Source organism: Panthera pardus, unplaced genomic scaffold (assembly GCF_024362965.1).
Source record: "Panthera pardus isolate Hobbes unplaced genomic scaffold, ASM2436296v1 HiC_scaffold_12, whole genome shotgun sequence".
NCBI classification, from domain to species: Eukaryota; Metazoa; Chordata; class Mammalia; order Carnivora; family Felidae; genus Panthera; species Panthera pardus.
The window spans coordinates 94,146,096-94,169,567 of record NW_026526677.1 but is presented as its reverse complement, the minus strand read 5'-3'; the positions used below and the strand labels follow the sequence as shown (position 1 = coordinate 94,169,567).

At 38.8% G+C, this 23,472-nt stretch overlaps 1 protein-coding gene across 1 annotated transcript; it reads left to right on the top strand.

Annotated features, from left to right (window-relative positions):
* The first annotated feature begins 1,253 nt into the window (after positions 1-1,253).
* On the top strand, positions 1,254-2,195 carry LOC109257338 (putative olfactory receptor 10D3). Its single transcript, XM_019433367.2, has one exon. It carries the CDS (start codon positions 1,254-1,256, stop codon positions 2,193-2,195), a length of 942 nt encoding a protein of 313 aa, XP_019288912.2.
* The last annotated feature ends 21,277 nt before the right edge of the window (positions 2,196-23,472 follow it).

Below are 23,472 nucleotides of genomic sequence, written 5' to 3'. Positions count from 1 at the left end.
TTTCTCTAATCTTTCCAGAAATTCTACTTACTGAGATTTTTATCCATAACATAAGACTTGATCCTTGTGAAATGGAAATAATGTAGGAAACAGTAACAGATCAGCAATTTATAAACTGGTATGAATGGACTTATCAGATTATCTTCTATGAACAAGTATTGGTCACAGAGGGAAATCAGTTATATCCAATGACAGATATGGAAGCCTAACATAAAATGGGACACAAGTGAACAGGAGATACTGTCCTTTTGAAAATATAACTGAGGGTTTTTTTTAAAGGTTTATCTACTGACATTAATTAATAAAGCTAAATGATATTAATGTCATTGAAATTTAGATTTGTGAGATCTGTAGTATAGAAATAAAGTCTAGCTGTAGAGAGATACATTTCTAGTGAGATGAAGTAGTTATTTCTATTATCTTCTGTTACCTAATGCCTTCTTCTAGATTCAGTCCAATTTTTGTATGTGTGTGGGTAAGTAATAAATATGAATTGTATACTTTTTCCTTGAATATAAACAGTGGAGAATGGAAAGAGTGTTGTGGAAAGTAATAATAGGCAAGTGTGTATCATTTCTATGTAGATTCACATTTTTATGTGCATATGTTTGGCCTATTTACCACAATTATGCACAGTTTGGCCTATTTACCACCAACTAATTATGACATCCTGATATTAAAATAAGATTGTCATCTGATGACAAATTTTCCATGGAGAAGAGGATTCTGAAACATGCCAGTTTGTATGACAACAAATCAGATTGGGAGAAACTATATAAAAATGGTAGTAAGAGCTGATTCCTGGGTGGCTCAGTCCATTGAGTGTCTGACTCTTGATTTTGGCTCAAGTCATGATCTCATGGTTCATGGGTTTGAGCCCCATGTCAGACTGCAGGCTTACAGTGAAGAGCCTGCTTGGGATTCTCATTCTCTCTCTCTCTCTCTCTGTCTCTCTCTCTCTCTCAGTATAAATAAATAAATTTAGAAAGAGTTGATTCCTGCGAGAGGTTGCCAACTATAAAGATAAATTATTCTGCTACTTAATCTAATATATGAAAAAACTGAGGCCAAATGTGACATATGACTTAGCTCCAAGACCAGATTTAGCGTGGTTCTCCTTTCCCTTTTTGACCTCCCTTTGCTTGTAGCCACCGCTTCAGAAAGAATTCTATTAGGAAGAGACTTTCACAGTTATTTGTGGTCTCACATCACGATTATCACTGTACTTTTCCAGGACCCCCCGAGGCACAAACATGCAGAACTACACTTCTGTGACAGAGTTCACCCTGTTGGGAATTCCAAATACTGAAGGGCTGGAGAATATGCTGTTTGTCCTCTTTCTGGCCTTCTACCTCTTCACCTTGCTGGGGAACCTGCTCATCTTCCTCACCATTCTGGTTTCCTCTAACCTGCACACCCCCATGTATTTCTTCCTGGGAAACCTGTCTGTGTTTGACATATTTTTCCCTTCAGTGAGTTCCCCCAAAATGATGCTCCACCTAATGGGGCCAAGCCGGACCATCTCTTACCAGGGCTGTGCCTGTCAGCTTTTCTTCTACCACTTCCTGGGTGGCACTGAGTGCTTCCTGTACACGGTGATGGCCTATGACCGCTTCGTGGCTATTTGTCACCCTTTGCAATACACAGTCATCATGAGCCACAGGGTGTGTACCGGCTTGATGTTGGGCACTTGGCTGGGCGGCTGTCTACATGGAAGTATCCTCACGTTTCTGGTCTTTAAGTTACCCTTCTGTGGCCCCAATGAGGTGGATAATTTCTTCTGTGATATCCCAGGGCTGCTGCCGCTGGCCTGTGCAGACACCTCTCTAGCCCAGACCGTGAGTTTTACTAACGTGGATGTTGTGACTCTGACATGCTTTTTCCTTATCCTTACTTCCTATGGCCACATAGTCATTTCCATACTGAAAATCGGCACCTCTGCAGGCAGGCGCCGAGCTTTTTCAACCTGCAGTGCCCACCTGATATCAATCTTCTTGTTTTATGGTCCAGTGATGCTCATCTATCTCAGGCCCGCTTCCAGCCCCTGGCTAGATTCTGTTATTCAGGCGTTAAATAACATTGTCACTCCTTCTCTTAACCCTTTGATTTACACCTTGAGAAACAAGGATGTGAAATTGGCCTTGAGGCAAGTATTCACTCAAGTGGTCCATATTTCTGGGATAGAAAGAAGGTAGAGGGGAAACTCCTCTCTGAAATTCTTTGGGGAGTTGCTTCGGATCCACTACTCCAAGAACCAGACTTGCCAAATAGCGAGCTGGGCAAAGTTACTACCAGTCGTTTCTCAGGAGTCCTGACAGCCAACATGGTAGGGGTCAGCTGAGCCTCTACTTCAGTCCCACATGGAAACTTTCCAGATTAACCCAGGCTTTTCTCTTTAAAAAAAAAAAAAAAAAAAAAAAAAAACTTAAAAAAAAGTTTATGTATTTATTTTGAGACAGAGAAATAAAGAGAATGGGGAAGGGGCAGAGAGAGAGAATCCCAAGCAGGCTCTGCACTGTCAGTGCAAGCCCGACGTGGGGCTTGAACTCACAAACCAAAGGATCATGACCTGATCCAAAGTTAAGGGTTGCAGCTTAACCAACTGAGCCACCCAGGTGCCCCTGCCTTTTCTTTTTTTAATTTGCCAAAACAATGTATCTTTTCCACCGGGCACAATCTGTCCTTGTTGGAACTCTGGTTTGACCAGTTACCATAAAGCTTCAAGGTTTTAGAGGCTATGGACTGTCTTCCATCCCTGCATCCTCACCCCTTCCTCCCTTTCTTGCTTCCTCCTTTCCTTCTCTGCTCCCTCCCTTCCTTCCAAAATGTATGCCTCACTCTATTCTATTACAGTCTCTCCCTGGCCATTCAACAAAACTAGGTTTTATGGTCGACACATTATAAATTAAAACATAAGATTGCACAATTGGCTAAATTTAAATGTAAACTTAGTTTATAACATGGGCTTTTAGCATATCTTCCCATTGGAAAATAATTCCATCTGGAGCTTTATTCCTTTGGCCCTCAGAGAAGGCTGGCATTGGACTTGACTCATTATATCTCAAGCGAGAAGCTGGTCATGAATCTATTCTTACAAGATAAGAGAATGGAGTCCTTTAAATTTGTAGAGGAGAGCAGTTTTGAGCCAGAATTCTCTATACACTGTATATATTTTCTGTTTCTTAAAAATATAATGTATCTAAAAAAATAGAATATATCTGCAATTAATTAAAATTGAACCAGTAACAAAATTTATTATTTATCTTTCAACATTTAAATTTTAACATTTAATCAAATGAATTTCAGGGAAATTATCAATTCTGTTCAGAGTCATCCACTCAAACACCTAAAACAATAGCTAACATTTAAAATCTTACTATTTGTATGATGGTGTTATAAGTACTTTCCATGTGTTGGCTAAGTTAATTCACAAAATCCTAATGGGTGGATACTGTGATATCCTTCTTTTATAGACAAAGAAACTATGGTCAGAGAAGTATTCACACAAGGGAATTTGGATCTAGAACTAGACTTTTACTGCCTTATAAGAAGAAATGAAAAACCATAAATTTCTGTACAGTCACAGTTATCCTTATATCTTGTTTTTTATATACCACTTACTGTTCTAATATTTTGCACATTAACGTATAATATTTTGCACATATTAACTAATATAATATGAACAGCATCTCTATTTGGCAGATATAATTACTCTCCTAAATTATATATGAGAAAACTGAGGCACGAAGGTATTAAGTAACTGCAGAATAGTAAAATAGTGAGACATTGGCCATAATAAGGGAAGCACTCTGGGTGACATAAGTAGAAATAAGAAATGATGGGAAGATAAATACCTCAACTCTTTTCACTCTATAGTAATATCCATTCAGTCAGTCAGTCAGTCACTGACTGATTAACTTAAAACTGTATACCTGACTGGTGTCAGATGGGATCAGAACAGCGTATCCACTAAATTACCTATAAAAAGAGTAGAAGGAAAAACTGTTTGTGGGAACATCTACCTGCCTATGATATAAGTCAAGCATTTACGTACAACTAGTTGATTTCGTATAATGGTTGCTAATATCACTACTTTATCATTCAAGGGTCACCTTATTTACCTCATTTGAATGTTCTTGAATCTCCGGCACAACCTGTGCTATTGCATTTGTTTGTATTATGACACCACAGATCACTCTGAAATTTAGCAGTTTGAAACATTTATTGTCTCACACAGTTTCTGAGGGGCAAGAATCCTGGGGTAGCTTAGGTGTACAGTCTTGTCTTGGGATCTATCATGAGTTTGTAGTCACACTGTTGGCCAGGGCAGCAGTCACTTGAAGGCACGATTGGGGCTGGGGGATATGCTTCCAAGATGGCTCATTACATTGCTGTTGGCAGGAGGCCTCAGTCCTCAATCACTACCTGGGCTTCTGCTACATATAGTCCCTACATGTTTTCACAAAATGGCAACTGGCTTCTACCAAAGTGAGTGATCCAAGAGAGAGTCTAAACAGGAAGAGGCAAATGCCTTTTATGACCAAGTCTCCAAAGTCATGTAGCATCATTCCTACTTTTATTTTCTTTCTGTTAAAAGTGAATCACTACATTTAGCACACACTCAGTGGGACAGTAATTAGGCTCCACCTTTTGAAGAGAATGTCAAAAAATTTATCATTGTATTTCTAACTACTCCATCGCAGGTATATGTCCACCTTATTTAATTTTTTTTTTCTTGTTGTAATTCTTCATTTAGAATTACTTCATATGCTAAAGACATATCCTGCACTACATACTTCTTTGCATGGTCTTCTTGATTTAGAGCATCCGCTATAATCCTTTCTACCTTTATGAGAACCGTGTGTCTTTTGGGTTTTTGTTCATCCTCAACCATTTCCATAATACTTTCTCCAAACACCCCATTCCACAGTGATCCCTTTCTTCTACCAGCAGATAGCTCTTATTGCTTATTCACTTGTCATTAAGAAATACAAATTATAAGTGTTCTTACGTCATCATTTCAGATAGTTACATGATTTGTAGGTTACTATTTAACATTTTAATCAGTGACTAACCTAGAATACAATTAAGTCAGAAGGACAGCTTTTAGGGTAACATCAAATATGTATTTTCAGTTTACTATTTATGTATTTATATAGTGCTATCCAAAGGGGATGGAGTAGTGAGAAAGATAGATACTGTCTCTGTCTTTATGGAGTACAAAAGATATTGGAGAAGACAGACAGGGAACAAATACCCAATACATGATTGGGACAAAGACTTTGAATGAAAATAGAACAGACTGTGAAAACTAGTTCTAGATGAAAGTATCAAGACGAAGGAAGAAAGAAAAACAGAAAAATCAGCAAAAATGGAAACCCATAGCACTTACCCGGAGACAAGACGCATCAAATATATTATTATATATTATTCAATTTCTGTTCCTGAACTTGGCTAACTTGAACACTATCACTCCTCCTAGCTGGCACTGTGAAATAAATTGAAATGGCACCCTTGAAATGAATGGAACAGCACTTTAAAAAATGGATTTTGATGAATATTGTTCAAAATACTTTAAAAATGCTTTACACACCATGGTGACCAGTAACTTGGTATTCCTATTTTTTAGGAAAAAGAAGGCTCTCCATTGACAAGGACCTTCACTATAATAAATACATTATTTTAAAATGTTTATTTATTTATTTTGAGAGAGAAAGCATGAGTGGGGTGGGGGAGGAGAGAGAGAGAGAGAGAGCATCCCAAGCAGGCTCTGTGCCAACAGCTCAGAGCCTGGAGCCTGCTTCGAATTCTGTGTTTCTGTCTCTCTCTGCCCCTTCCCTGCTCATGCTCTCTCTCTCTCTCTCTCTCTGTCAAAAATAAATTAAAAAAAAACATTAAAAAAACTTAAAAAAAAAAAAGAAGTTGTTGTGGCAAAAGAGGTTGCAGCCTGTTTCTCCTTTCAGATTTTGATTTTTTTTTTTTTTTGTCTTCCATTTAGGTCTTTCATCCACTTTAAACAATAAACTCATTATTCTACCTGGAACTTACTTGATTAAAAATTGGGAATTTAATTTCTGTTTAACTTTATGATACCTAACCTGTTGTCTTGTTATTTAATATTTAATGCATTCCCAATATTAATCTGTCTGTGGACTTTTAGAATAAACTAGTCATTGATATTGTGTGTTTTAGTATTTGCTTAAAATTCACTCATTTGAACTTTATTCAGAGATTCACATCTATTTGAATTATGGATTTGGTGGCATGTTTTTAAAATCAATTTTTAGTTCCATCTGTTACCTTTATAAAATAAATCAGATAAACATACTGATTAAATTTTTGTGCTCTGGAAAAGAGAACACAGGAGGATTATCTGTTTCTTCAAATAGTCTATAATGTCTTCTAGCTGTAAGGTGATTTTTATAAGCAATTCTTAAAAAATGCTTCTTTTTTTCATAACCATCAATTTATTCTGATTTTCGATTTTTCCCTTGAGTTGTTCTTTTGATGAATACTTTCCTACTGAAAATTTTTATTTTATTTAAGTCAGTGACTTTCACACTTTAGCTAGTTTAAATCACCTTGAGTCTGGGATTGGAGATTGCAATTTTAAAATACAGTTCCTCTGTTTCATCCTCTAGAGATTGTGATTCATAAAGTCTGAAGAGAGGACCAGAAATCCCTATTTTTAACAAGCACACTCCAGGGATTAATTTGGGATTAATTCATCAGAATAACTACCTCGACTTTTTTCTTTGTATCTGTTATTATATTCTCATGCTCAATCTACTGTTATTTATTTTGCACTTTCTCACTGTCTACATAATTAGATTTGCCAAAAGTTTGTCTTTTATTCAGTTACTTCCTGAAAGAAAAACTTTTAAATCCATTTATTAGCTATCTTGACATTTGGTTTTGAGGTGGAAGATGCTATGCTGTATCTTGGTTACTCGTTGATTCCAATATTGTTAATATCTGTCTTTTTTAAAAATTTGGGTCTTTTCTCTTGTTTTGTATAAAATTGTAAGTATATGTATGATGTTTTTACCCACATGGTTAACTATAAAGAGCTGTAGATTTTTTTTTAAGTTTATTTGTTTTGAGAGAGAAGAGAGAGAGAGAGAGAGCACACACGTGAGCCAGGGAGGGGCAAAGAGAGGGAGAGAGAGAATCCTAAGCAGGCCCCACATTCTCAGCACTGAGTCCGATGCAGGGCTCGTGAACTCATGAACTGTGAGATCATGACCTGAGCCAAAACCAAAAGTCAGACGCTTAACCAGCTGAGCCACCCAGATGCTCTAAGAGCTGTAGAATTTTTAAAACTTTGCTTTTTAGGGGCGCCTGGGTGGCGCAGTCGGTTAAGCGTCCGACTTCAGCCAGGTCACGATCTCGCGGTCCGTGAGTTCGAGCCCCGCGTCAGGCTCTGGGCTGATGGCTCGGAGCCTGGAGCCTGTTTCCGATTCTGTGTCTCCCTCTCTCTCTGCCCCTCCCCCGTTCATGCTCTGTCTCTCTCTGTCCCAAAAATAAATAAAAAATGTTGAAAAAAAAAATTTAAAAAAAAAAACAAAAAAAAAAACTTTGCTTTTTAAATTATTGTTTTATACCTTAGTTGTTAGAAAAAAAATGAGTGATACATTTTTTACATTTTGGACTTGATTAAAGATATTTTTGTATTCTAACATGATCAAGTTGTGTCATTGTCCATATACACCAGCATCAAAAACAGGCTTGCACTGTACCGAAATTTTAAAACCAATTTAAGCGTTAGATTTTCTTAAACTTCACAATTCGTTTTTGTTTTAATATTTTCTGATACTGTACTCTTTAAGGGCTATAGCACACAAAGTTATGATAATATGTAACTTGGGGCATAGAAATTAATACTCAGATTGTAATTGAACAGGGGAAAAGCCTTTAAATTTTACCATTGAATTTGTGAGTGGGGATTTTTCTTACTTTTACAAAAAATCTTAATCAAGTTTCTCTTCATCTAAACTTGGCACTCCCTTGACTCCTCTTACTAGAGACCACGTGTCTCTCACTTTTGTCACCTACAGCGCATTACAGAGTTTTCTCCTTATTTGTCCACATGCCCAAGGAACTGCCTCCTTTCTCCCTCTAACTGCAGTTCTCCGGCTATGTTGCATGGAAAAATTGCTATTTGCCAAGGGCTGTAGAAAGGAGAATTGATGGAGGAGAGCATATATGGGAAGATGGCATAGTCAGAGTCAGAAAGTGATGGATTTGGGACCAGACTCCAGACTTAGTCTTCCTCATTCTTTCTTATTCCTTAACCTGATTTTTTTTTGTTTTTATTAGAGGTCAGTTCATGGATAGGTCATGATTTCCAATCTCTCTCTAATTTTCTTTTTTTGCTGTTCCAAATAATACCTATCTGTATTCCTACTATTGGGCAATTTCCCCAGATTCTGAGATTTTTTTTCCCAAAATTATTTTATGTTATTGATTTCTGGCATGATTTCAAATTTTGAATATCCTTCTGCGGATTTTATTTAGGAGATATTGTATAAGATGTGGGTAATGGCACCATGTCAACTCATAACCTCCCCAAATGGAAACATGTTATTATAAAATGTACTTCATCTTATAACCCCCCCAAGTGGAAACATGTTATTATAAAATGTACTTCATCTTCCTGGACTTATTCCATATATATACATATATATATTTAACATTTATTTATTTTTGAGACAGAGAGAGACAGAGCATGAGTCGGGGAGGGGCAGGTAGAGAGGGAGACACAGAATCTGAAGCTGTAAGTACAGAGCCTGGGGCTTGAACTTGTGAACTGTGAGATCATGACCTGAGCTGAAGTCCGACACTCAACTGACTGAGCCACCCAGGCACCCCTTCCATACTGGTTTTGGACTTATAGTTGTTACTTATACTGCCTGTCTTAACAATTTTGGACTTATTCCATATTGGTTTTGGTGGGGGAACTTGTGAATTTCTATGGCAGAGTATAGAAAGCTTCTTATTAATATTTAGAAAGTAGCCTTCCTGAGCACATTACTAGATTTTATATATGTATATATACATATATGTATGTTCACTCGAATAAAATGAAAGAAACCCTCCTTAATCTGTTTCTTTAATAAAATAATATTTTTGCATTATTTGTGTTTTGATTGCATCTACTTACCAATGAATTAAACACAATAAACAAATTAAACTCGCTATAAATGGTTGATCCATTTTGATTGAAATGACATTGGAGGAGTCACATGTTGTAAGTTGAGTTAGCTACCCTCTCTCAATTTGTAAATTTCACTTATGAGATAAATTGGAATCTCAACCATTTCTCGCTCTTTAGCAACTCCATAAAAATGTCTTAATTGCTTCCTTTAAAAAATAATCATAAACAAAACCAGATACTGTATATAAAAGCAAATGTGTTTTCTTAAGGCAATGGTATTTGAAAACTCATAGTATTTAGTATACTAAGTAGTATACTACTTACTACTTAGTATACAGTATAATACATAGTATTAGCTTCTTTTAACTTCAGTCCTTCACAGATGGGCTATTTTCTCCTAGTTGTACCAAGCCTCCAGTACCACTAGTTTGCATCTGCATAAAGCCTTGGGTCCCTTCAATCCTACCGTGACTCTCATCCTAGTTATTCCGAATCATCATACAGGCAAGCTCTCCCCTAACTCCACCCATAAGTTCCGTACCTTGTTCATGTAGTCAAACTGCGCTATGCTTCCTCCACAGTGATTCTCCATGCACTACTGACCTCTTCCTTAACTCTTCCTATTGTCTTCTGCAAAAACCTTCTTTAGAATGTTACTTACATTTCCTGTACTAACTGAAAGGAGATTCTTTCTTTCAGGGGAATTTGTATTTGTTTCATCTTAAAATTCCACAGGAAACCAAAAACCAGCTGTGTTAGTTGACATGTTGGTAATTAAGTTAATTGTTAATTGCCTCTGATTGTTTAAGTAACCCAGAAATGCAGGTATGTATGTGAAGCTTACCAATTTTTAAATGTTGCAGCTAAAGTGATAGGAAAAAAAGCCCAATAAATTTATTATCAAAAACCTACCCACAAAGTCAGGTTTGAACTTCTTTAGTTCATTACTCCTGTTCTGCAAAACCTTTTCGGTCTTCTTAGGAATTTTTTTGATTTCTGATTTTTCATAAATACTTTATAAGAAATTAGTAAAGGCTAATTCAGAGACTGCTATCTGGATATTATTTAAAATCACAGAGCTGTCTTGACAATCAATACAAAGAAGAATCACCTATCAGGGGCGCCTGGGTGGATCAGTCAGTTGAGCATCCGACTTCAGCTCAGGTCATGATCTCGCAGTTGACAAGTTCGAGCCCCACGTTGGGCTCTGTGCTGACAGCTCAGAGCCTGGAGCCTGCTTCAGATTCTGTGTCTCCCTCTCTCTCTGCCTCTTCTCCGCTCATGCTCTGTCTCTATCTGTCTCAAAAATAAAGATAAACATTAAAAAAAAAAAGAAGAATCACCAATCAGAGATAGTTACATGTGATAAGTCTAGAGAAGAGGTAAAAAGGATGGAATAGTTCCACAGTGTGCCAAGATGATATATCTTCATGATTTTGCATAAGAAGAAAGGAGGAACTGATTATTATACTAACAAAAAGCTTGTAAAAATGTTATCAAATATTTCAGGGTATAAAATAATTCTAGTACCATTTCTTTCTACCTATTGCAGATTCCTACATAATACTCATTCCTCATGTTCTGCATTTCCACTTAATAAACTGATTTAAGTTCTATTCAGAGTAGATGATGCATCATGCAGAAAAATTAAATGCAGGCACTTGATTTTTTGAATCCTGCCTTGGAGATGGACCTCTGAATCCAGGTGAAATGCCCTGATCGGTCAGCAGATGGCACCATTGGGACATTGATAAGCTAGGTTCATTTTGCACTGACAGGCAGCAATAAAGATCCTGGAACTGAACTGAGAGGATGAAGAATGGTTGAAATGATGATTAGTACCATGTGAGAGAGGCCTGGGAAGCAAAATGGTTTTCTGATAATACCACCATGTATTCTCTTTCTAGAGAAGCAGCTTCAAATCACTATTATTTTTACATGTTGGTGCCACTATGTGCATTGTTCTGTGTGCCACAGAAGTAATTTAGGTAAGAAGAGAGAAACCCTTAATGGGAATATGGCTGGCAAAGGTTACAAGACCCCACACTGCATTTACAGAACGCAAAAGAAATACTGTGATGCTAATGCACACACCTGCCTTAGCCCATAACTTCGTTATTCCCCCCATTAGCCACCAAAGAAGGAAGGGAATTGGACATTTCCTTTATCATAGAAAGAGTCTACATCTCCTTTATCAAGAAGCCCCAGGGACTAATTTTAGCCTAGAAATTGTGTGGTGGTAACATGTTACCAAGTTTCAGTTTCAGCAAAAGGAAACAATCCAGGGAATTTCTTAGCTACAGGATATTATCACCATTCTTTGATCAACATATAGCAATAGATACTGTTGGGTATTGCAAAGTCCCTTCTGATAAAACGATAAATGAAAACATTCACAAAATTCTGAGTCTTGAGAGAATGTGTAGTGTCATATTTCTCTGTCTTTGATTTTTTTTTAAAATAAATTTACCCCGGTAAATGTTCCTTTAATAATGGGAACTTTTAGGACACCCACTTGTACTGGGGAAATTGTTCTATGTCCTCTGAAATGTAACATTTGCTGCCTAAAATGGTTTCCTACTTGGTTACTTTGGTTGAGAATTGGTGGCATGAGTTATAGTACTTAAACATAAATTTGTATTTTTTTGAAAGTATCACTATTTGAAAATTTTATTTTTGGGCAGAATTGTTTTCCTCTTCTTAGTTCAAAACCTCAGAAACTTCCTGGTATAATCTGAAACTGGGAGAGAGAAGGAAGACCCTGCCCACTCCAGATTGCAAGCGAACTTAACATACAAGGCTTGTCCTAGGTGATAGCAAGGCCAGTACATCTCCATGCCTGCTCCCTACATCTGAAATGTTTGTACAGAGGCCTTAACTGGGTTCGGTGACTGGTACCACCCATGTAGTTATATAGGTATGGATGAAATGGCCTTATGAAGTAAGTGAAAGGATTAAACATGACAGTTTAGGGGCATCTGGGTGGCTCAGTCAGTTAAGTGTCCAACCCTTGATTTCGTCTTGGGTCACGGCCACGTGGTTTGTGGCTTTGAGCCTTGCATCAGGCTCTGCACTGACAGTGTGGAGCCTGCTTGGGATTCTCTCTCTCTCTCTCTCTCTCTCTCTCCTCCTCTTTCTCTGTCCTTCCCCCCCACCACTCTCTCTCTCAAAATAAATAAATAAATAAATAAATAAATAAATAAATAAAACATGATAGTGAACACTTAAGAAACAGTATTTCCACCTGTAGGTTAAGTGCATTCTGAGGCTGTAACATGGATTTTTTTGGTCGCTACTTTAATTGAGATGGTTATCTTTATTTATTTATTTATTTATTTTTCCATATATGAAATTTATTGTCAAATTGGTTTCCATACAACACCCAGTGCTCATCCCAAAAGGTGCCCTCCTCAATACCCATCACCCACCCTGCCCTCCCTCCCACCCTGCCCTCCCTCCCACCCCCCATCAACCCTCAGTTTGTTCTCAGTTTTTAACAGTCTCTTATGCTTTGGCTCTCTCCCACTCTAACCTCTTTTTTTTTTTTTTTTCCTTCCCCTCCCCCATGGTCTTCTGTTACGTTTCTCAGGATCCACATAAGAGTGAAGCCATATGGTATCTGTCTTTCTCTGTATGGCTTATTTCACTTAGCATCACACTCTCCAGTTCCATCCATGTTGCTACAAAGGGCCATATTTCATTTTTTCTCATTGCCACGTAGTATTCCATTGTGTATATAAACCACAATTTCTTTATCCATTCATCAGTTGATGGACATTTAGGCTCTTTCCACAATTTGACTATTGTTGAGAGTGCTGCTTGTTATCTATATTTATTGATGTGGAAAATGTTCAGGGAATAATAGGAAAATTAGAGTACAAAGTAATAACTACAATATTATGTCACTTGTGTAAATTTGTATCTATGTGGGCTTATATATGTGTGTTTGGTGGAAAGTTGTCCACCAAATTATTATCAGTGGTTCTTAATGGGTAATGAGATTCTTAATGGATAAAAAATATGGAGGGGGGTTTCTTTACTAAAGCATCATTAGCATATTACTATTAAAAATTATGTAGTTCTTTTTTTTTTAAAAAGCAAGTCCTCTTGAATGAGTCTTCTAGTAATTGTTCTCACCTAATGTGGCTGGAATCTACTGAGCCCACTAGATAAAGCTAGATTAAAGGGAAGGAAGTTCAATGAACTCTAAATATATACTCAAAAGTGAAAAAATGATTAAAACCAAAAAAAAGACTTCCAGGGAAGGATGTAAAGTAGGAATCAAAGGATGGGGAACAATAATATAACTAATTCTAGACTTTCAGGAAAAGCCAGAAAATAATCTCTGAGAGAAAAATTCTAAAAATGATCAATTTTGTGTCTTCTGTTAAAAGAATTTTTGTGTGTGTGCTGCGTTCTGGGTAATTTTCAGAGTTAAATCTTCTGGTTCAGCAATTTATTCTCTTTTGTCTGCTATTCAGACATAGATCGTATTGAATTCTTTAATTCAATAATATTATCTACATAAGATTTCTACTGGTTTCTTTTCATAACTTTTCTTGGCCTTATCTCAATTTCTTGTTCTTATGTCATTATAATACTATCACTTTATTTATTTACTTATCTATTTATTTATTTATTTTAACATTTATTTATTTTTGAGAGACAGAGAGAGATGGAGCGTGAGCCAGGGAGGGGCAGAGAGAGAGGGAGCACAGAATCTGAAGCAGCCTCCAGGCTCTGAGCTGTCAGCACAGAGCCGGACGTGGGGCTCGAACCCACGAACTGGGAGATCATGACTGAGCCGAAGTCAGACGCTCAACCGACTAAGCCACCCAGGCGCCCCTATAATAAATAGTATCACTTTAATTGTCTCTTTTATACTTATATTTTAAATTATTTTAAATGTCTCATTTTAAAATGTCCTAACCTATAACTTATTCTGAGTTTCAAGTTTTTTTGTATGTTTTTTCAGCGTACTGGTTTCCTTGAGTAGTTGATGTAAACTCTTATAAAACAGTTCACGGCTGTGAGTCCCCACTGGGTGGTGATTATTTTGTGGGTGTGGCTCTGGCCTGGAGCTGGCTTGGGTCGTACAGCTCTGGTCTGAGCCTAATTTGGGCCGAGGAGCTCTGGTCCCCAGCCTCAGATGGGTGCTATGGGTGTCCTGGCTGAACATTTTCAATTTTTCGTTTCTAGAGAATTCTTTTTACTTGTTTTCACCTGCAGGTTTTTTTTTTTTTTTTAATTTTGGGGGGAGTGTAGCATGAGTGGGCAGAGGCAGAGAGAGAGAGAGAGAGAGAGGGAGAGAGAGAGAGGATCCAAAGCATGCTCTGTGTTGAGAGCAAAGAGCTTGATGTGGGATTCCAACTCATGAACAATGAGGTCATGACCTGAGCTGAAGTCAGATGCTTAACTGACTGAGCCACCCAGGTGCCCCTTCATCTGCAATTCTTTATTGTATTTTTCTATAATTTCTTTGTGTTTAGAGAAAGAGATCAAAGTTTCAGTATATGCTAACTCTTTCTTCTGGAGTCAGATGCCAAAGATTTAATTTTCTTTTTTTTTTTTTTTACATTATAACTTCATAAGCTTTTGATACTTCTGCTTTTTCAACGCCCTGCAATGACCCTGGAATTAAAAGGAGGTAATGCCCATAACTCACTGGAACATAACTACACTGGGGAAATTTGTGTCTTTTCACATTCTCTGCCTAAAGGGAATAAAACCCAGATGGGAAAAAGTGAAGAGTGAAAGTTGGGAATAAAAGTGGACAGCAGGCTGATTCTATAGGGCTTTTAACTGATTTAAAGGAGATGTATAGTGAGTAATATCAGTATAAAGAAGTGGGTACAAGACAGTACTAATGAGCTGGAGGCCAGTGTGGGCCTCCGAGGGCGTGTGCTGGAAAACGTCACAACTGTGCTCCATCACACCACTGTGAGATAATCTGGTGTGTGTCCCCAAGAGATAAGAGGAAATGGACCTGCATGTCAAATCAGCCTGCACCATTCCACATGATTATCTCACTTCCCATCAGATTATCATTTATCTCTGAGGGCTTTTGTCACTTATGATTAGGTAAATATTCACTTCTGACCATCTCTCTGGTTATCTTGTTCCTATATAGACTTTGCTATACTAGTTAAGAGTTCTTTGGTGAATTGCTGGTGTCGACACAATAGCTGTCCTTGATGACATCTGGTCTTTTACTCTTCCTTCAGTGGAAGCGACCTTGTTTCCACTGAGGAACTCCACTGAGTCTTTTGACTGGGTGGCTAAGAAGAGAAATAAGGGAGGGGTAAGGGCACAGAAAGTGTAATCTTGAAGTTCTTTCACTGTGTTGTAGCTCTGAGTTCTTTAGCCCACAGCTCAGCCCGTGCATCAACTTCCCCTCTCTCTTGTTGGATCATCAGGACGTACTAGCAAGGGGAGACTCTTCCTAGTATCTCGTCTCAGTCGTCCCCCTGGAAGTTGTTCCCCCAGGACTATGTGTCCTTTCTGCAGCTTCTGAGCTCTGTGATGGCGTCTGATCATTTCAACACTTGCCACTCTTGGACAGAGTCCCTAGAGAGACTGTTTCTCTTCCAACTTGGGTATCCGCGGAGGAGAGAATGCGAATGAGCTGCCACCGGTAGAGCTTCAAGGACTTTATAATCTGATAAACTAACAGGACCGAGCTCATCTGGCTTTCGACACTGATGCAGGAGAGGATGCACAGCATTCCTAGTGAGAATTCACAAAATACCCCAGGCACGGCTTCCGGGCCCCACCACTGCGTGGGCTGTGCGTGTATACAAGAGGTGAGGCAACATGTATGAGCATTCCTTACTTAGCATCTCTTGTTAGTCACGTGGACCCCTGCTCTCAGTTTTCCTGCAGCTGGATCACATGAATTATATTCTGCAATGGAGAATCTCAATAGCCAGCTTCTGGTCGCTGTGAGACGCACTGCAAAGAAGCAGGCAGCTTTAGAAACGTGCCTCATGTATGATCAGTCAATGTTGTTCTTTTCGTGAGTGTGACCCATTTTCACCTCTGGGTCTGGAGGCGAGTTGGAGAGTCCAGCCGGGAAGCACCCTCCTTCCAGTGGGGCAGGCCACACTTCTTGTTTCTTCTCCTTATTCTTTATGGTATTCCTCCCCCCCCTCCCCCACCGAGTTGTGAAGCTATGCCAGACATTTAAAAGATTTACAGCATTGAAACCTACACTTCAAGATTAGTGTTTTCATAGGACAAGGGACATTCACCGAAGAAGGTAAACCCTTTGCAGCGGGGTCACCTCCTTTTGGATGCTCCCACTTTGCAATCTTGCTTCAGACCCTTCAGATCCCCATCCTTCTGAAAATTTTTCTGCTAACTCTGTCATCTAACTAGTAACCAAATGTCTACAAGCCTAATTCTTACCTAACCTCCATCACCCCACCTCCAGCATTACTATCTCGCACTTGTTTCAAATATTTCTCTTTGCTTATCTTGATGTCTATAAACGAACTGTTGAATTCAAGCCTGACAAACCTCCCGTGTGAAAACATTAATTTTCGGGCTCAACGTATTCTATTGTGATGAGAGAGAAGGAGTATATATTTTCAAACTGTGACAACTTGCAAGATTGTCTCTTTCAGAATGATCTTAACATTTTGCTTTATTAGGCGGAACACCAGCAGTTTTTTCCCTACATTTCCCATTTCAGTTCTGCCTCCCTGTTTTCATAAAAATCAGCAACAGGCTTAAGAGTGAGTCATACAATTTTCAATTGCCTCATACTGCCTGCTTGGAAAGTACATGATTAAATTCTCAGGCATCAGTGGCTAAATTATTTCAGTAATAGAGTTAGTGTGTGAGAAAATATAATTTACTTTCAACAATCAAGAGTCCTTGAATTTTGCTCTTTTTAATAGATAAAGAACTAGATAGGAGATAGTATAATTCTCACCCACCTGAACATATTGAGATACTACCCTTTTGTGCCAATTGAGGTAAGCTATTTTCTAGATAAGTGTGGCTTTATATAGAAAAAAGAATCATCTATTTTTGTTTCGTATATAGGAATTGGAAAATATTTAATTTTTAGTGGTGTCTTCTAAAAAAAGTTTAAAAACCAATGTTCTGAAATAAGGGAGATACGCAATTTAGTGAATGGTTTGCAGTGACATTGTCTCCTTTCCTGCTTTCTCCACAGAAATGAGAAAAGAATAGAAAATTGTTTAGTTTGGGGACATCAAATAATGGATAGCAATTGAATATCTGAGATTCTCATAATGAGCTGCATTACGTTTAAAGCACGAGTTCCAGTAACTATCCACACTGCAAAATAGGATTTAGGAAGGATTTAGAAGAATAGGATTTAGAAAGACATAGCACTGGTTAAACCACAGTTCCTTGAAAGTGGCTAAGAAAAGAATAAAGATTCCTCTAGAAGTTCTTTTTTTCCATTTGCAACTATGTGGATAGAACTAGAGGGTATTATGCTGAGCGAAATTAATCAGAAAGACAAATATCATATGACTTCACTCATATGAGAAATTTAAGATACAAAACAGATGAACCTAAGGTAAGGGAAGCAAAAATAATATAAAAACAGGGAGGGGAACAAAACATAAAGACTCTTTCTTAAATATAGGGAACAAACAGAGGGTTGCTGTAGTGGTTGTGTTGGGGGGGGGGCATGGGCTAAATGGGTAAGGGGCATTAAGGAATCTACTCCTGAAATCATTGTTCTTTTATTTTTTATGAATAAAGTTTGTCTTTTAACTGTTTTATTCGGAACTTGTTTCACACTTTTGTTTCTCAGGCTAGAGATCAGGGAGCTCAACAGGATGGTCACACAAATTCAGGCCAAATCACGGAATAAAGGAGGGCTCTGGTTCTGGGCTTTTGTCCACGGCCACAAAGAATTGCGGTTTGGTGGGCGATGCGGGCTGAGAAGGCTTCTCTGCTGAGATAATTTTTGGTATTACAATTCCACTGCAAATATAAGAATAATGGAAACAGGAGAGAGAGAGAGGGGGAAAAGACCAACATTAGGAAAGCCTACCCTCTAGGCTTGTTTGCACGGGTCCCAGTTTAACTTTCGGAATGTTCTGGCAATGGTAGCCCACCTGTTTGGCACTGGATTAGGTTAACTGTAGGGTGAAGAGTGAGGAGATTTACACGTAACCAGCCTTCCACCCAGGTCCCTGTGACAGGTAGTATATACAGCTCGTGCCGCATGGTGATTATACATTGTAGTTGATGGCACTGCATCACTGGGGACAGGAAAGTCTCCGTACCCAAGAAGAGAAAGATTAGGCCACAGAACCTCTGAAACGGATGACCTGTCTCTGCTCAAAAGGCAAGCCAATCGTTTGAAAACAAACTCATGTCGGGGTGCCTGGGTGGCTCAGTCGGTTGAGTGTCCATCTTCGGTTCAGGTCAGGATCTCGCAGTTCATGAGTTCAAGCCCCAGGCCAGGCTCTGTGCCGACAGCTCAGAGCCTGAAGCCTGCTTGGGATTCTGTGTCTCCCTCTCTCTATCCCTTCCCCGCTCATGTTCTGTCTCTCAAAAATGAATAAACGTTAAAAAAAAAAAAAAGAAAACAAACTTATGCCAAACACTAGCGACATTTTTCAAGGCCAAGGAAAGAGGGCGATGTGAAGTGGAAAGGAGCGAACAATAACTCAGAATATAACATTTTCCGAGGGGATACATAATTAAAATGATAGGAGCAGGATAATAAAATACACTTGCCAGCACTTAGCGATGCCCACTAGGATAAACTCAAACTTCACTGTGAGAGTTTGCATTTTATTTATTTATTTATTTATTTATTTATTCATTTATTCATTTATTTATATGTTTTAATATATATATATATATTCTAAGTTCATTTTCTTTTGAGAGAGAGAGAGTGAGCAGAGGAGGGGCAGAGAGAGACAGAGAGAGAGGGAATCCCAAACAGGCTCTCTGCTGTTAGCATGGAGCTCCATATGGGGCTCAAACCCACGAACCCATGAAATCAAGACCTGAGCTGAAACCAAGGATGGGACACTGAACTGACTAAGCCACCCAGGCACCCAGTGAGTTTGCATTTTAGAGAAGAGTCAACAGAAGAATATCAATGAAAAAAGTTTTGCTTAATATATAATATAATATAATATAATATAATATAATAATATAATATAATATAATTTCAGGAAATCTTTACTAGCACTTTTCTAAAAGGGAAGCTCTGAATAGTCTTGGATTCATTTTTCCATCCATTTTCATCTTATAAATCTTCATAGAACCGACAAATAGCATTCTTCCCCGTTCTCCCTCCTTTTGCCGTCCCAGGTCACCCCAGTCTATTAGCTCCTGTCTCCACTCCAGCACTGATCTCATCTCTGTGCTTATCTGGTTTCATTAAAACTTTGGACCCTTCTCTAAGAATAATTAAAAAATCTTCACATAAGGACAAGATGCTTTTCTTAAATCCTACCTCTAAAGTCATCTCATTTATTACATGGGAGTATCAAAGCTGATGGAAGAGACAAGAATACTGTCTCCAATAAAACATGGGGTGGTGGGAAGTGTCACTTTTAAGATCCACAAAGCAGAAGGTCTCTCACAGAACATCTGATCCAGATTTTGATAGATATCCCGGTTTCTACTTATTTTGATGGGAAAGAAACCAATCTCTCCTAATCTATGAAAATTTAAATATACTTGGTTTTGATCTTCCTTTGAGATGTTTTTCTTAGTCTTACTGTGAAAAGATTGATTAAGTAGTTCTTTATTATAGACTTTGGTAATAATAAAACACTTAATTCTGGGGTGAAAACCGATAACAAATTGCTTGTAAAACCAGTTTTAATTAAAGATGACTGCGGCTGTCAGAGCCAGTTTGTGTGTGGCATAATATGACACAGATGGATCATTTTTCGTATTCTTTCTTGTTTGTCTGAGGCTAATTTTAAGTTGCTTTGGATCTTTGGAAGCACACAAATTAATTCCTTGAATATCATAGTTAATCAATAAATGTTAATTGACTCTGGTTTATAAGTGTATTTATTAATGACATATTTCATTACTGAACATTTACTGAGTATCCATATGTGAAAGCATTGTGCTAGGTGCCTCAGATTTACAGTTGCATCAAGGAACCTTACAACTTAGGTGAGAAGGAGAAGGAAGGCAAAAACTAATTAAAAATTACTGTGTTAGTTCTACGAGCCAGGATTATGATAGGTGCTGAGAATGTTATCTAATCTTGCCAATGTCCACATGAGGGGGGTGTCATTATTCACAGCTGAACGGGAAGAAACTAAAGCCCAGAAAATGTAATAAGCCTAGTGTCCCACAGGAAGTGTGGGAATTCAACCCAAGCCTGTATTTCTCACTATCGCTAAAGCACGCTGCTGAAGGAAGCCTGTCAGTGAAAGTGCATACAATCTACACGAACAGAGGAGGAATCTGCTTCTCCAAGTTGGCATCATGGAAGAGATAACCGTCTGAGAGAAGTCTAGGTTGAAGAGGTTAGTGGTGGTTCATCAAACATTCCTGGACCCACAGTATGATGTGTTCGAGAAAACCACAACTCCGTTCCACACATGGTCATGCAAATAGAAAGTTCTGTGGGAGAGTCAGGCTGGGACGGGCCTCACATGATGTGCTATAAAGTCTATACTTCATACGGCAGGCTCTGGAGCGCTGTCTGTGAATGATGTGATCTGATAGAGTTCTAAAAGGGGAATATGGATCAGCATGGACAGGAGGCTGGACTCAGGTTAGCGTGGTGGTCAGGATTCCATGTGGGAGGTCATCAGGCTGCGATGGGGGTGTGAAAAGAGGTGGTGGTAATTAGGAAGGAGAGAGGATGATAACTAGGGGGAAAATAGTTAAGAAATTGAGTAGTGGAACTTTGTGGGCGATTCCTAGTGAGAGTATGAAAAAGTAAAGGTGTGCTCTCTGTGACTTGGGGATTTGGGTATATGTGGTAAGGTCATCACTCAAAGATGGAAGGGAGGGGGCGCCTGGGTGGCTCAGTCGGTTGAGCGTCTGACTTCGGCTCAGGTCATGATCTCACGGTCTGTGAGTTCGAGCCCCGAGTCGGGCTCTGTGCTGACAGCTCGGAGCCTGGAGCCTGTTTCAGATTCTGTGTCTCCCTCTCTCTCTGCCCCTCCCCTGTTCACGCTCTGTCTCTCTCTGTCTCAAAAATAAATAAACGTTAAAAAAAAAATTAAAAAAAAAAAGATGGAAGGGAGGCAGGGGAGCTGCTAATTTCTCTTGTGTACTATCTAATCACTTAAAGAGGTTCTGATGATCAGGGCACCTGGGTGGCTCAGTCGGTTAAGCATCCAACTTAAGTGCAGGTCATGATCTCACGGTTTGTGAGTTCAAGCCCCACATCAGGATCTCTGCTGAGCCCGTTTCAGATTCTCTGTCCCCCTATCTCTCTGCCCCTCCCCTGCTCACACTCTGTCTCTCTCTCTTTCTCAAAAGAAACAAGCTTAAGAAAAATTATATTAAAAAAAGACTCTATGCCTGATAAAGAATTACTTTCTTTGTCTTGCGCTCAGTATAAAGCTTAGCTTGGCAGGCGCTTGGAAAGCATGATGCTTCTTTATACATATGAGGCTGAGGTTAGAATTTTAGACAGTTATTGAACCATATTTCATAAATTCATGAATTCATCTATAAGCAGCTTGGGCTGTATGAAGTATTGCAACAACCTAAGGAGAGAATGATCTAATAATATATATATTGAGGGAGCCTAATCAAGCCTCTGTCTACTTCCTCATGTCTGAGTGCTACAATTGATGAGTAAATCTAAGGATACGTTTGAGGGTCAAAACAAAATGTTGGTCTTATTAATAATAAAGCTAGATTGTGAACGCAAGAGAATAGTCTGTCTTTCTCCCTCGAAAACCTTAGCAAAAACGGCATCTTGGTTTGCCCTCCCTCTTCTGCTGGGGGCAAGCAGGACACCTACGTTGCCTGGCAACCTATAGGGATCTGCCTGGATCCTCCTGCGGACTCTCCTGCTGGCCTCTTCAGAACAGAACATAAATTTATTTAACATCAAGGACACGCTACACCGTCGGCCAACAATGCATTCTCTAATTTATCTCTCGTCATAAATTATGTCTAGCCACGTTTTTCAATATAGCTCGGCAGAAGAAGCTGTAAAGTGAGCACTGATAACAGTGTTCACGCTGTGCCAAATAATAAAATGCCAACAAAATTAACCTGCATACGAGTATCGGTTCTGAATATGAATCTTCTTATTAAAATTTCAGAAAGAAATGAAAATATAAATATGAAACGCCCTTTTGTTGTGTGTTAAAATGCAAAGAATTAAGCGTACAAAATTCTTTCCTCCACAGTTTCATATCCATCTTATTCGAAGGTTTGGGGTCGTGGTTCCTCCTCCTGTGGCTTATTTCCGGGCTCTGTTCTGATGGAATGGGGTGAGGCTCCTTTAATACTTCCCAATTTGAATCGGCCTACCCTGAGGCTCTCAATTAATTTCTATTTTCCCACATGGAAATCTGTCATTTTCACAAGACCAGCCCAGTATTTGAAATATTAAAAACAAAAGCACATTCCTAGCCATATAGTAACATGCCAAGCAAAATAATATTCCCAGGACCTAGTACATGATATAACTTCAACCCAGTTGCTACTCGAAACAAAAGCTCGTGGTTCTAGGGAGTAAGAGGGTAGACAGAGAAATACAAGCAAAGGGAGTAAATCTTCGTGTTAGCTCTGTCAGAATGCCAGTCAGCCTGTGGGGGTTGCCTGGAACCCACACACTGTGAATGTGGACTTAATATTCAATTGTGAGAAATATCTTACTGGAAGGTTTATTATAATATTAGGTTGCCATATCCTGGGGAAGGATTCACCGATAGATCCTTCTATTTTTTTAATAGAAAAAAAAAACTTATTTTTGAGAGAGAGAGAGAGAGAGAGTACAAGTGGGGAGGGGCAGAGAGAGGGGGACACAGAATCTGAAGCAAGCTCCAGGCTCTGAGCTGTCAGCCCAGAGCCCGATGTGGGGCTCAAACCCATGAACTGTGAGATTGCGACCAGAGCCCAACTCAGACGCTTAACCAACTGAGCCACCCAGGCACCCCTGTAGTATAATTTGTTTCATGTTCCAAAGCTTTTCTACGCTTTGTGTTAGGAGAAATAAAATTTCAGATTCAATAGAGATGTCCTCTTGCAACAAAATGATAGATTATTTTTATTTAGTATTTTTATTGTGGTGACGACTTCTTGTCTGGAAATGAACCAAGGTTCTGAAGCATCAAGGTCACCTATAGATTTCTCGGTTAGCATTTATAAATTTG